Raw genomic sequence first — 14,170 nt, 5'->3', positions numbered from 1 at the left:
CCTTTGTGGCTGCAGCCGGCTACACGCCCCGAGCCCCGCGCCCAGCCTCACCTGCACATGATCTCGTGGGTGAGCAGCACACGGCACATCTCCGGGTTCTTGTCCTGGCCCTCATACACGATGGCCTGTGTGGGGACAAGCAGGCAGCAGCGTCAGTGGAGCCCGGGTCCCGGGCGCTGGGTTGCGGGCGGGGGAGGGGGGGGCAGCAGGTGCAGGTCACCCCACGGGCAGCTCAGGGCCAAGGGCCTCCTCCGGGCGCCCACAGGGTCACCGCAAGCTTCAGGTCGCCCGGGCTGCGTGGAGGCTGGGGTGAGAGCCCACAGGCCGGCTGGGTGCCCCGGGCCATTGTCTGCGTTGTCGCCCAGAGTCTGCCGCGGCTCACACAGGCCCGAGCCGTGGCCGCGGCCTCGGTGAGGCGAGTCTCCCCGGCTCCCGCGAGCCCTGTCGCTAGCACTGCCCGCCGGCCCGGAGGCCCTGGCCCGGCCCGGAACCCCGGGACAGCGGGGAGCCCCACGAGCCAAACTGGGGGGACTGGCAGGCGCCGAGGCCACACGTGGGCACAGCGGGGGCTCCTGGGGCACCCCGAGTCACAGCAGGGCACCCCCTTCCCGCACCCCCGGGCCTCCCCCCCACCTGCCCGCCGCCGCCCAATGCTATTTGGGAGAAAGTGATAGCGGCCAGCCTGGCGTTCATTTTGAAACCCTTCGCAGTGATTTTTCTCCGGGAAAGAAGCGCCGTGTGTGCACGCGGGGAGCAGGGAGCGGAGGCTGAGCCGGCCCGTGCCAGCAGGCGGGGCACTCTGGGCCTGGAAGCCGGGAAGCCGGGAAGCCGGGAAGCCGAGCCCAGGCTGAGGAGCAGCGGGCGGCCGGAGGAATTCCAGCGGGGAGGGTCTCTCCAGGTCCCCGCCTCCCACCCTCCTTGGCCCCTTCTCCCACTTTCCCCCACTCCCCAGCGGACAAAGCCCTTCCCGGAGGAAGCCCGGGCTGAGCCCCCCCGCCACAAGCCCCGCGCCCCTGAGCCCCGATGTCATGTCCGAGCGAGGCCGGGATGGTCTCACTGTGGCCGGCCAATCTTTCCAAGGACCCCCACCCGCCCCCGATTTATATCTGATTTATTTTTGATTTTGCTGCACAAATAGATCCATAAACTGTCGGTTCAACACCACTGGCTCTCTGATCGGTCGTGGGACTCTTTCTCTTTCTTCCCCTTTTTCCTCCCCAACCCGCATCCGTGGCAAGGACCCAGTGCCCCTTCTTCCCGGTCCCGGCTCCACTGCAAAGGTGCCCCAGAAATGAGCCTTAAAGGTGCCCTGGAAGCCGCTCCTGCCTGCTCACCCACAGCACAGAAACTTGGTGCTGCCGCCTCCTTCACCGCCTGGCAGATTCCGAAAACATCAGCCCTCTCTCGCTTGGTACAAACAGGAGAACAGCACCCAGTCGGGAGAAGAGTCCCAGGGAGGCTCTGAGAGGTGGACGCCCGCGATGCCCGATGCCGGCAGGTCCTGCCAGCAGCCTACCTGTCAGCCGCCACCTCCCGGGAAGCCCCTGCAGCCCGAGCTCCCACCCCCACCCCCCCCAGGGTGCCCAGGTCAGGACAAACTTTTCCAAAGGGGAGGGAGCCACAAAAAAAAAAAAAAAAAAAAAAAAAACAACGAATTTCCAAGCAAGGAACTAGCAACACTCAGGTTTCTCTCTGCCTTGACTCACGATTCTTAAAGTTCAGTCAGAAGCAAAAAACAAAAACAAGGAAAGCGCCACTTTCATTTCACAGCCCGGCCCGGAAGCAAATCTTAAACCCATCCAAGGGTGGCTGGTGGGTCTCCTCTCCGCAGCTGGGCCGACCCCTCCCTCAGCACACGGCTTCCAGAAAATGGAAAGGAAAGAAAATCTTACAAATGACTGAAGAGCCGTACACACACACACACACCCCCAGACCGACTCCAAAGTGTCCGTGAGCGATGAAGCCCTTTCTGCACTCAATCGCGTTACTGGCCTCCAACAGTTATCATTGGAAAAGTTGGCCGAGACAGGCGAAATAATTTAATACCAAAGCGCTTGTAATTATGTTATTTACAAGGTATGACAGAGGGTGGGCCAGGGGCAGAAGTGGCTCCCTGGGCTGGGGTGACCCCTGGAGCTGGAAGTTTGAATTATGGAGATGGGGGGCTGAGAGGACAAGCAGGGAACAAAGTGGCTTTTCACCCGGACACATTTAACTTTTAAATCCAAAGAAACGGCTTGTGCCGCTAGGACCATCAGCCCTGAGAAGGAGGGGAAAAATGGACTCATCAAATCCAGCTCGACTGGGCTTCGCAAAGGAGTTTGTGGCCTTTGTGATGGGGAATAATCAATGAGATGATTGGAAGCAGAGAGAGAAATGCTCAGACACACAACAACAACAACTTGGAGTCTTTCTGTCCAATATTAATGGCCATAATTAAGGAAGACGGGATTTGATTCTGATCACCAGCCACTTGATAATGCCTCTACGTCCTGTTCTAATGACAACAGCAAGTCTTACAAATCGCTCCATCTAGTCCAATAAATATGGAATTCTCATTAGCACGTCAGGGTCTCAGAACGGAGAGCAAGCCCGGCTGGGGTCCCCGCCTCGCAGCCCAGGACAGCCCCCGCCCGCCCGGGCCCTTACCTGCTTGGTCATGGAGTCTATGAGGCGCACGTAAAGGTCTTGTTCTGTCCTCACACCTGAAAACCAGAAGCAAACGGGCACATCTGCGTCAGGCTGCGAGCCAGGGAGAGCCCCAGTCCTTTCAACCCAGAGGAGACCCCCGAACGCCCCTGGCTTCCTTCTGCCTTCTTTCTGAATTAAGGGCCCGGAGGAGGCTGGGAGGCTTTGGGCTGAGAAGTGCAGGGAGGCTGCCCGGCTGGGCCAGGCCCAGGCTGCCACACTGGTGGGCCCATGTGGTCATTTATTTTTAGAAAACAGACCGAATGGAAACTGAGTGAGAGCCTGAACTCTTTCTAATGTCTCTCGAGGATTTTTTTTTTTTTAACTCCTGCACAGGAAGCCAGCCAGGCCGGCCTGACGGAGGCACTCCCCCCATCTCAATAATTAACATTAATTTGCAAAATTGGAAAAAGTCACTTAAAAGTGATGTTCTCGGAGCAGAAATCGATGCCTTCTTTACTTTCTCCTTCCAGCCCCACCGGTTAATCATGTGAAGTGCCATCGACTTATTGATTCTTTACGTTTTGCTTTTTCCTTCCGTGCCATGAGGAGACTCCTGTTTACATCCCTGTCTGCCCGGCGGCGGACAGCCCAGCACTGCCGGCAGCTAGGGACAGGGCGGACAGGCTGGGCAGTGGGCAGGGGCGGGCAGGGATGAGGGGCGGCCGGCTGGGCGGCGGGCAGGCGTGGGGAGGCCGGCCGGCTGGGCAGCCGGCAGGGATGAGGGGGAGGCCGGCCGGGAGCTCGGGCGGGCGGGCAGGGCCCCTCGCTCACGCTCACCGTTGCTGTAGAGCAGCTGGAGCTTGTAATGGATGCCGTTGTTGGTCTTCTCGTTGTTGGGCTCCTGCAAGTGACCACAGACAATGGCGCTCAGGCGGCCGCCCGCAGGCCTCCCGCAGCCGGGCGGTGCAGCCCGCGTCCCGGCCGGCCGGCGGGCGGGCGCCACTTACTTTCTCTTTTTCTACGAAGTCCACGAAGGCCGTCCTCTCGATCTCCACCGGCTGCCCCTGCCTGTCGTACAGCGCCAGCACGAAGTGGAAGAAATTGGACTTGCGAAGGTTGGAGGGCGGCTGCTTCTCGAAGTGCGCCCGCGCCAGCCCCACGCCGCTGCGGGGAGAGGGTGCGTGAGGCCGGGCCGGCGGGGCGGGCGGGGGCCGGCGGCCGCGCTACCTACCTCTGTGCGGCCGTGTTGGCGTCCACCACGCCGGCCGTGTGCATCCAGGCGCGCACCGGGTTCATGCCGCTGCCCAGCGGCTCCTCCTTCATGGTGGTGCCTCCGCGCGGGATGCTCTCCTGGATCCCGAACATGAACCCAGCTGGCGGCGCCCGGCGGGGGCGGCTGCGGGTCCGGGCCGCCTGGCCTGCTCGGCTGCGGGGCGGGCGCGGGGCGCGGGCGGGCGGGCGGGCGGTCAGCGCGGCCGCATCCTCGGCGCGGCGCGGCGCGGGGCTGCGGGGCTGCGGGGCTGCGGGGCTGCGGGGCTGCGGGCTGGCGGCTCCGAGGACAAATAGCGGCGGCGCGGCGGGGCGCGGGAGCGGGGCTGCGGGCGGCGGCGCGGGGCGGGCGGGCGGAGCGCGGGGCGGCGAGCGCTCGGAGCTGCGCGCTCTCCCCGAGGAATGGACCCTTTCCCGGGAGCCAAAACTCTAAGCCCCGGGGAGCCGCGCTGTCAGAGGGTGACGTCGGGGGGCGGCGCCTGCGCCTTATATGGGAGCGGCCGCCCCTCGCCCGCCCCCCGCCGCCGCCGCCGCCGCCGCCGCCGCCGCCGCCGCCGCCGCCGCCGCCGCCGCCGCGCTCGCCCCCTGCCTGCCCGGCCCCGGCCCGGCCTCGCACCCCGAGCCCGGCCCCGGCCCCGCCGCGGCCCCCGACACCGCCCGACCCGGCCCGCACTCCAGGCGCGGGGGCGGGGCCAGGGCGCCCCCGGGTGTCCCGCAGGGGAGGGGGCGCGGGAGGCGGCGGAAGGCCCAGCCACACGCCCCCAGTCCCCAACACCGCCCCCGACTCAGCCCACACTCAAAGCACGAGGGAGGGGAGGGGGTCGGGCCGGGGGCGCCCCGGGGTGTCCCCCAGCCCTGGACGGGGGCGCGGGGCGGGCCGGGACCAGCAGGGGCCTTCCCGCACCCCCGCACCCCCGCGCCCCCCGCCCAGGGTGGGCGCACGGCTCGGCCTGCCGCTCGCTGCGGGCCTGGGGCTGCGGGTCAGGGCGCCTCGGACCCGGCCTGGCCAGGCGGCCAGGCACCCGGGCTCCGGCCCTGCCTGCAAAGGGGACCCACGTCGGAGGCCCGGCTCTGCGCCCCCGCCCCCAGGCCTGTCGGGTGACAAAGGCTGCAGGCTCTCCCGGCGGCGGGCAGGGCCGGCGCCGGCCTCTCCGGTCACTCGGAGCCGGGTCCGAGCGCGGCCAGAACTGCCCGGAGTCAGAGGCTCCAGGAGCCGAGTGGACGCCGCGGGCGCCGGGCTCTGCCCTCGGAGCCTCCGGCCCCGCCAAGTGTACCGCCGCTTCCCGACCCGGGTTCGAGGAACAGGGAGGCTGCGGGCCGCGGGCCGCGGGGGCGGGGGCGGGGGGGGGGGGGGGGAGGTTGGTCCTGTGGCGGGTCGGGCGCCCTGGAGCACCGCCGCCCCGGAGGACTCAGCGCCACTCGGGCCGCGACCCAGGGGAGCCAGGAGCTGCAGTCAGGCCCTTCCCCCTGCAAACTCGCTCCGGCGTCCAGAGGGCACTGGGACGCGGGGCGTCGGGACCTCTGCAGCTCCCTGGAGACGGAGCGCCCCTTTCCCTCCCCAACTGTCCCCGTGTGCGCGGGAATAGTTTGATTAATCGGGAAAATCGAAGTCCGCTTAATGTTACCTGGGGACACGCGCACACGCGCACGCGCGCACACGCACACGGGCGTGCGCCTCCCGGAAGGGGTTGGAAAGCAATCTATTTTGCTGGTGTTGGGGGTTAATGACTATTGCCAAAGATAAGTGAATTATCAAAGCTGTTGCGTTAGGCCCATCTCAGAATCCATTAGGTCTGGCCGTCTAATTAAATACGTAAGTATAATAAAATCATATTTTATGACTGTTTGAGGGTAATGAGATTAGTCCTTAGGAGTGATCGCCACATATTAAGAATGCCACAGTCTATATAGAATTTTAATAACCTTAAATCAGAGTGTATGGAAACTATTCACGATAAATTAAAAGAAAATTTCTGTGTTCCTAATAAGCCCGGCGTGTTGCACCCACTGAGGCAGGGCGAGACAGGGAGGGACCCCCTTCGGAGCCCAGGGGCCAAGCCCTGGGAAAGTTGGCTGCAGTGGAGGGTGGAGGGTGGGGCCCGGGAAGGCTTTGTTTCTGGCGGGCACAGGGCTGCGGCCGGCCTGACTGTCAGAATATGCAAAGTGCCTTTTCTGGAAAGATGAAGTTGAACCTGGGAGACAATGCTTGCTTTGTGGTGCACGTCCCCCCACGTCCAGCCCACTCTGAAGATGCCCTCTTCCTCCCCGAACGAAAAGTATCATGCTTAATATCATTTACAATATCTTTAAGTCAGATTACACGCACCCGGGCGATCTAAATCTGATTACCAAATCAGAAGGTTTAAAAGCAAATCCTTCTAAATCTGATACTGTTGACGACGGAGGGAGGAAAAAAGTTGTCTAAGCCTATCATATGAGGTGAGGTTCCTGCCCAGAAAGAAAGGGGGTCTTAAACCTTCCTGACAGCAAACGCAGCTGCCCCCGTATTTTGGACGATATCAAGCGAAAATGAATGCAAATCTGTGTGCAGTAGCCATCTGGCCCGAATGGGAGAATCAGCTGCTCTCACAACGGGCTCGGAGGCTGAATCCATTTCAGCTCATTTTCCTACATCATCTGGTCCCGCACCCAAAGCGTGGAGAATACGGTCTTATCATTCGCCAACTTTATCTTTTTGTCACTCCACTGCTGCTCCGAGCGGCAGCAGGACTGGCCGGCGGGGCAGGGGCTCCTCGCGGGGCTGCCCGAGACCGAGGACGATCCCGGCCGCGTCCCCACTTCGCCCCGCACCCTGACTCGCCGGCGCTGGGGCGACTGCGGCGCGAGAGGCGCGGGGCCGGGCGCGGAGGAGGGCGCCGGTCTCTCCCCTGGGGTCTTGGGGGAGGCTGGTGCTGCGCCCCGCGGGGACCCCGCCCCTTGCCCTTTCGGGGGTGCGGGGTGGCGGGACGCTGCGGCGCTGGTCGGGGCGGGCCGACACTTTGGAAGTCGCACAGGCCTCCGCGCCGCGCCGCTCGGACCCGGGCGCACGGAGCCTCCTGGGGCCCCGCGGATGCCGAGCCGGCCGGGCGGGGCCTGACCTTCTCCGGGAACCCCGCAGGCCGCGCCCGCCACGCCGCCCGCCCAGAGCCCCGCGCTCAACGCGATTTGCACGGGCGGCCCCGCGCCGCCGCGGGCTCCGGGAGGTGGGAGCCTGCCTTTTGTGCGGATTCACCGCGGAGGCTCCAACGAGCCCCCTCGCATTTGCATTTAAATAGGCGTTCGCGTGCCACACACCAGCGGGCTCCCAGATGTCACGCCGGAGTCAGTCAGATGGTCAGTGCCCAGCTGTCCTCTCCACGTCGCGCCGGAGCAGCCAGTGACCTTAAAGAGACAGAGCCCGCCGCCCCGGAGCCCCGCGCAGGGAGGGACAGGGGGCGGCTCACCGCCAGGCCCGGCTCCCCCCACGGGAGCAGTCCGCACACGCACCCACGGCCCTGGTCACCGCGGCCAAGGCGGACCTGCTCGGCGGGCTCTATCCCGGCGCCTGCCCGGCAGGGGCGGCCTGGGCGGCCAGGGTGCTGCGGGACTCCCAGTGGGCCCGAACTTGGCCAAGTTGGGGCCCAGGAGCACCCGCGGAGAAGGCGGCCGTCCAGCGCAGACCCCCTCTCTCTGGCCACCGCGCCCTCCCCGGCCTTCCCGAGAGCGATAACCCGCCTTTCTGGGGCTGGGAAGCTGAACAAGGGGCTCCAGGAAGCTGAGGTCCCCGGGGATGAGGGGGCGTCGTTACAGCCTGCAGCAGCGGTGGTCACTCAGCCCTCTGGACGGTGCCAGCCCTGGGCGCAGTGCCTCTTAGGTCACCAGGACCTCCACCCCACCCCTGCCCAGGCTGGGCCTGGGGGCCCCACCCGCCAGGCGGGGGGGAAAGCTTGAGCTGTGGGAAGGCAGACTGGGCGGGGGTTGTGACAGGAGGAGGTCACTGGTGGGGGGCACACACAGCAGGCTCCCCCCCCACCCCACCGCCGGAGGCTGGGCCCTGCAGAGCTCCACACGGGCAGCCACCCAGTGGTCACACTCCTGCGGGGGGTGTTAGCCAGGCCAGCTGGGGCTGTGCTGGGGGGTTGCACCCCTCCTGTGAGAGCACAAAGGGGGTTGCGCCAGGCTCCACAGGGGTTCCGGTTGGGAGAGCCTGTCTTGCCACCAGCCTCGGGCAGAGGCCAGGTGGGGGGGCACGGTGGTGGGGGGTGCAAACAGACGGAGGCCAAGCCAGGCTGTGGGCTGCATGGACCTGTGGGGCCAAGGACCCGGGCAGCCTGGTAGCCCCGCTCTTCTGCGTTGGTCGCTCTCTGGCAGGAGGCCTGGCTGGCTTCACAGGTGCCAGGAGCACGGGAGTGACAGGGACACCGCTCTCTGAGCCCCTTCCACCCCCAAGCCGTCCTGGAACACTGAGGTTCCCTAAGGCCGACCCCTCTGGGGGGCAATCTCTCCTCTCCATGTGAGAGCAGCGAGGCAGCCACGAAGTCTGGCAAACAGCGCCTCCTGGAGTAAGAAGCACAAAGTGCCAGGGAGCCCGCCCAGGCCCCCGCCAGCCTCAGGTGCCACCAGCCCGCCCTGCACCTGCTGGGCAGCTCTCTGCACCACCCCCCACTCCATCGAGACCTGGCTCACCCCACGACCCTAACACCCACCTGCTTTTAACAGCAAAAGTCACACACACACACACACACACACACACACACACACACACACACATCCCTGTGCCCCAGCCAGGCCCCGCAGCGGGCACCGAGCCCATTGGGGATGAGAGGCACACCCCAAGAGCTCGCCTCCTCTACAGTGGACACCCCACTAGATGGCCTTCCTGGGAAGTCCAGAGCACTGGGGAGAGTGGGTTTCGGGGAGTTGGCGCCCGGCAGCCCGCTCCGGAGTTGGGAAACAATTGCCTGGCTGTCCAGAGTGTCCTCTCCTCCCTTCCGCCCAGAATCCCAGAGGGGACACTTAGATTCTGCCACGTCCCCCAGGCACCTTGTGAGGGGAAAGGCGGCCTGTCTGGCTCCCAGAGTGGCTGGTCCGAAAAGGCCGGCGCTTCCCCGCGCACCCCAAGGCTCCTTCCCCCCCACACACACACCGTGCAGACAGCACTTTCCTCCAGAGTAGTTTCTGGATCAGAAGTCAGGCAAGGCACCAATCAACACCTAAACAGACCCAAACCCTCAAAATGCGGATCGATCGGATACTTCCAAATATTATAATTGGCTTTAATTAAACACACTGCGTTCTAATTAACTCTGAAGTTTTAGCTCTGGGACCCTGGTGTCTGATCTGATGCTGCAGTCCAGCTGTCCCAATAAAATGCCGTGCTCCACTCCAGTCTTCAATATTCACCAAGAACAAAATGCAAATGAAAATGTAAAACGTAAAGTGTCGCCAAAGGCATCATCAAGAAAGGTGTCTCAAAACTTCTGGCCTTTTATTACAGGCTAGTTAAAAAATGCAGATTGCGTCCCAACAAGACCTCTCCCGTATCCCGCGCTCCAGAAATCTTAACTCTTTCCTGTCCAAAGAGGCGGCCCCACCTGCCACCAGCTCCCAGGACACAAAGAGGCCCTTGGACCCAGCGGGACGTCCCCCATTGGACAGGTTGGCCCGAAAGTGTGCCAGTGACATGCTGATTGGAAAATCAATCCGGGTGGTCAAAAGATGGGAGGTGAGAGTAGAGGAGTAGTGGTGAGTTGGGGGGGAATGTCAGGCTGCTGCCCACTTATTACCCACAGTTCAGTTGCCTCTAAGTCCATCGAGTAGGGCCCAACCAACCGAGCAGTCCTAGACTGGTCAGTGTGTGTGGGGGGGGAGTCGCTTGTCTGAGCTGCAGGAGAGCCTTTCACTCTGGTCCTGGCAGCTTCTGAGGGCTCCTGGGGATTGGGCTGCAGGGCGCAGTGACAGAGGCCCTCGGGGACCCAGCCAGCCCGGGAGCGAGGGGGCGGGCTACAGTGACAGGGACTCTGGGGACTTTGGGGACCCAGCCAGCGGGGCAGCGAGGGCAGGCAGTGCTTCCTCTGTCCGCCAGCTCCATTCCCTCCATCCGACTGCACCCCACTTCCAAGAACCCACCCCCCACCTGGAATGTGTGTGTTTCCATACTAATGGGCTCACTTAAAGCTGTTGCTAATTCAACTTTGTAAAAAAAATAATAATAATAAAATAAAAAAGCCACTGGGCGGGCATTTGCATTTTCTTTAGGATATTGAAATGAAGAGGCCGCTGCTGGGCGGCTCGGCTGCCCAGGGCATAGCTAGAGGCCATGCAGAAATAAAGACAGAGAAAGGAAAGGAAAGAAAGAAAGAAAGAAACCCGCTTCTCCTCTAGACTATTAATAAGCAATTTGTCCCGGTGAAATTTACATTGCAAAGCGGAGCGCGGCGGGGCGGGCGGGCTCCGTCGGTGTCCGGGCGGGGTGGGCACCCTGGAGCCCGTGTCCCCAAGCCGCTCCTGCGCCCCGCCCGCCCCGCCGCATCGGTGGCCGGAGACCCGTGGGCGCCGCTGGGGACCCGCCATGGGCGCTGCACGCCAGGGGCCCCGAGGGCTCCAGGGGGTGCGAGGGGCGCCCTGCGCACCGGGCTTCTAGCCCGCGCCCCCCGCCCCGCAGAGTCGGGCTGCCCGGGTCCGGGTCCGAGTCGGGAGCGAGCGCCCAGCCGCGTCCCTGCCCGCAGCCCGCAGCCCGCAGCCGCCGAGCGTGGGGACGGGGCGCCACCTACGGGCCTGCGCGCGGCGACGCGGCCGCCCACCCGGACCCACTGCCCCCGCGCCGCCGCCGGCCCGGTCCCCGGACCCCAGACCCACCCGACCCCAGACCCGACCTCAGACCCCAGACCCCGGACTCCAGACCCAGACCCGGACCCCTGACCCGGACCCGGACCCGGACCCGGACCCTAGACCCGGACCCAGACCCGGACCCCAGACCCGGACACGGACCCTAGACCCGGAACCAGACCCCAGACCCGGACACCAGACCCGGACACGGACCCTAGACCCGGAACCAGACCCCAGACCCCAGACCACAGACCCGACCTCAGACCCCAGACCCCGGACTCCAGACCCAGACCCCAGACCCGGACCCGGACCCTAGACCCGGACCCAGACCCGGACCCCAGAACTGGACCCCAGACCCCAGACCCACCCGACCCCAGACCCGACCTCAGACCCCAGACCCCGGACTCCAGACCCAGACCCCAGACCCGGACCCGGACCCTAGACCCGGAACCAGACCCCAAACCCCGGACCCCAGACCCGACCTCAGACCCCAGACCCCGGACCCAGACCCCACCCCGGACTCCAGACCCCAGACCCCGGACCCCAGAACTGGACCCCAGACCCGAACCCGACCCCGGATACCGGACCCTAGACCCCAGACCCCGGATCACAGACACGGACCCCAGACCCGGACCCCAGACCCGGGACCCCAGACCCGGACCCCAGACCCCGGACCCCGGACCCCAGACCCGGACCCCAGACCCGGACCCTAGACCCGGACCCAGACCCAGACCCAGACCCCAGACCCCAGACCCCGGACCCCAGACCCGGACCCGACCCCAGACCCGACCTCAGACCCCAGACCCCAGACCCCGGACTCCAGACTCCAGACCCCGGACTCCAGACCCCGGACCCCAGACCCCGGACCCCAGACCCCTGACCCCGGACCTGGACCCAGAACCGGACCCCAGACCCCGGACCCCAGACCCGAACTTGACCCCAGACCCGACCTCAGACCCCAGACCCCGGGCTCCAGACCCCGGACCCCAGACCCGAACTCGACCCCAGACCCGACCTCAGACCCCAGACCCCGGACTCCAGACCCCAAACCCCGGACCTGGACCCAGACCCGGACCCCAGACCCCAGGCCCCAAACCCCGGACGCAAGACCCCAGACTCTGGACCCCGGACCCCAGACCTGGACCCGACCCCAGACCCGACCTCAGACCCCGGACCCCAGACCCGGGACCACAGGCTCCGGATCCCGGACCTAGACCCCAGACCCCAGACCCCGGACCCCAGACTCCAGACCCCAGACCTGAACCCCAGACCCGGACCCCAGACCCCAGACCCGGACCCCAGACCCGGACCCCAGACCCCAGACCCGGACCCCAGACCCCAGATCCCAGACCCCAGACTCCGTCCCCGTCCCCGGACCCCCCCACCCGGGCCGCGGACACTGGGGGCTGCAGGGGCTGCGGGTGATTTGCGGTCCGTGCGGCGGCTGGAGACCCGCGTCCCCGAGGCCCTGGAGCCCTTTCATTTATTTTTATTAAAACATCAATCCGCTCGGCGCCCTGAACTCCGCTTCACCTGCAGGACGTGACCCCGCGCGGGCGGCCTGGGGGCATCACCGCGCCCCGAACCCCCGGCCCTGCGGACTGTGGGGCGTGCAAGGGGCGACCCCCACACACGGGGTTCACTTGGGGGACATGGAAGGGGCGACCCACACACACACACGGGGTTCACTTGGGGACATGGAAGGGGCGACCCCCCACACACGGGGTTCACTTGGGGGACATGGAAGGGGCGACCCCACACACACGGGGTTCACTTGGGGGACATGGAAGGGGCGACCCCCACACACGGGGTTCACTTGGGGGACATGGAAGGGGCGACCCACACACACACACGGGGTTCACTTGGGGACATGGAAGGGGCGACCCACACACACACACACACACGGGGTTCACTTGGGGACATGGAAGGGGCGACCCCCCACACACGGGGTTCACTTGGGGGACATGGAAGGGGCGACCCCCCACACACGGGGTTCACTTGGGGGACATGGAAGGGGCGACCCACACACACACACGGGGTTCACTTGGGGACATGGAAGGGGCAACCCCCCACACACGGGGTTCACTTGGGGACATGGAAGGGGCGACCACCCACACACGGGGTTCACTTGGGGGACATGGAAGGGGCGACCCCCCACACACGGGGTTCACTTGGGGGACATGGAAGGGGCGACACCCACACACGGGGTTCACTTGGGGACATGGAAGGGGCGACCCACACACACACGGGGTTCACTTGGGAGCGTGGAAGGGGCGACCCCCACACACACGGGGTTCACTTGGGGACATGGAAGGGGCGACCACCCACACATGAGGTTCACTTGAGGACATGGAAGGGGCGACCACCCACACACAGGGTTCACTTGGGGACATGGAAGGGGCGACCACCCACACACACACACGGGGTTCACTTGGGGACATGGAAGGGGCGAACCCCCACACACGGGGCTCACTTGGGGGACATGGAAGGGGCGACCACCCACACACGGGGTTCACTTGGGGACATGGAAGGGGCGAACCCCCACACATGGGGTTCACTTGGGGGACATGGAAGGGGCGACCCCCCACACACGGGGTTCACTTGGGGACATGGAAGGGGCGACCACCCACACACGGGGTTCACTTGGGGACATGGAAGGGGCGACCACCCACACACACACGGGGTTCACTTGGGGGACATGGAAGGGACGACCACCCACACACGGGGTTCACTTGGGGGACATGGAAGGGGCGACCCCCACACACACACACGGGGTTCACTTGGGGACATGGAAGGGGCGACCACCCGCCCACACACACACGGGGTTCACTTGGGGACATGGAAGGGGCGACCCACACACACTCGGGGCTCACTTGGGGGCATGGAAGGAGTGACCCCCACACACGGGGCTGCGACTCCCGCCTTGGGCAGGCCCCTCGCTCCTCCCGCACCTTCCTAGCCCCCCTGGCCCCGTGGTCTTCGGGTGACCCCACACACACACACACTCACACTCACACACACACACACTCACACACATACACACACACACACTCACACTCACACACTCACACACACACTCACACACACACATACACACTCACACACACTCACACACACACACTCACACACACACACACTCACACACACTCACTCACACACACACACACTCACACACATACACACACACACACTCACACTCACACTCACACACACACTCACACACACACTCACACACACACATACACACTCACACACACTCACACACACACACACTCACACACACACACACTCACACACACTCACTCACACACACTCACTCACACACACACACTCACTCACACACACTCACACACACACTCACACAGTCACACACACTCACACACACACACTCACACTCTCACACACACTCACACACACACACTCACACACTCACACACACACTCACAATCACACACACACACTC

The 14,170-nt window shown here is 64.7% G+C and overlaps 2 protein-coding genes across 12 annotated transcripts in view; one reads left to right on the top strand and one right to left on the bottom strand.

Moving 5' to 3' along the window:
• The window catches only part of EBF3 (EBF transcription factor 3), a 127,795-nt gene extending 123,682 nt beyond the window's left edge, over nt 1-4,113 (bottom strand). For 4 of the 11 annotated variants that reach the window (XM_007533705.2, XM_060171068.1, XM_060171066.1 and 1 more), the window contains exons 1-5: nt 3,863-4,112; nt 3,639-3,795; nt 3,469-3,532; nt 2,650-2,705; nt 52-125 (exon numbers count right to left, since the gene is read on the bottom strand). In XM_007533705.2, coding sequence (XP_007533767.1) covers nt 52-125; nt 2,650-2,705; nt 3,469-3,532; nt 3,639-3,795; nt 3,863-3,996 — 485 coding nt within the window. In that variant the 5' untranslated portion in view covers nt 3,997-4,112. Of the gene's footprint in view, nt 1-51; nt 126-2,649; nt 2,706-3,468; nt 3,533-3,638; nt 3,796-3,862 lie in introns of all 11 variants that reach the window. The other 7 variants (XM_060171064.1, XM_060171065.1, XM_060171067.1 and 4 more) reach the window with 3 other exon arrangements.
• A 6,337-nt stretch (nt 4,114-10,450) lies between these two features.
• The window catches only part of LOC132532867 (basic proline-rich protein-like), a 4,384-nt gene continuing 664 nt past the window's right edge, over nt 10,451-14,170 (top strand). The window contains exons 1-3 of the mRNA XM_060172251.1: nt 10,451-10,489; nt 10,544-10,716; nt 10,992-12,128. Coding sequence (XP_060028234.1) covers nt 10,451-10,489; nt 10,544-10,716; nt 10,992-12,128 — 1,349 coding nt within the window. The remainder of the gene's footprint in view (nt 10,490-10,543; nt 10,717-10,991; nt 12,129-14,170) is intronic.

Source organism: Erinaceus europaeus, chromosome 14 (assembly GCF_950295315.1).
Source record: "Erinaceus europaeus chromosome 14, mEriEur2.1, whole genome shotgun sequence".
Taxonomy (NCBI): domain Eukaryota; kingdom Metazoa; phylum Chordata; class Mammalia; order Eulipotyphla; family Erinaceidae; genus Erinaceus; species Erinaceus europaeus.
Note: the sequence above shows the minus strand (reverse complement) of the source record. Positions and strands in the feature narration are given on the sequence as shown.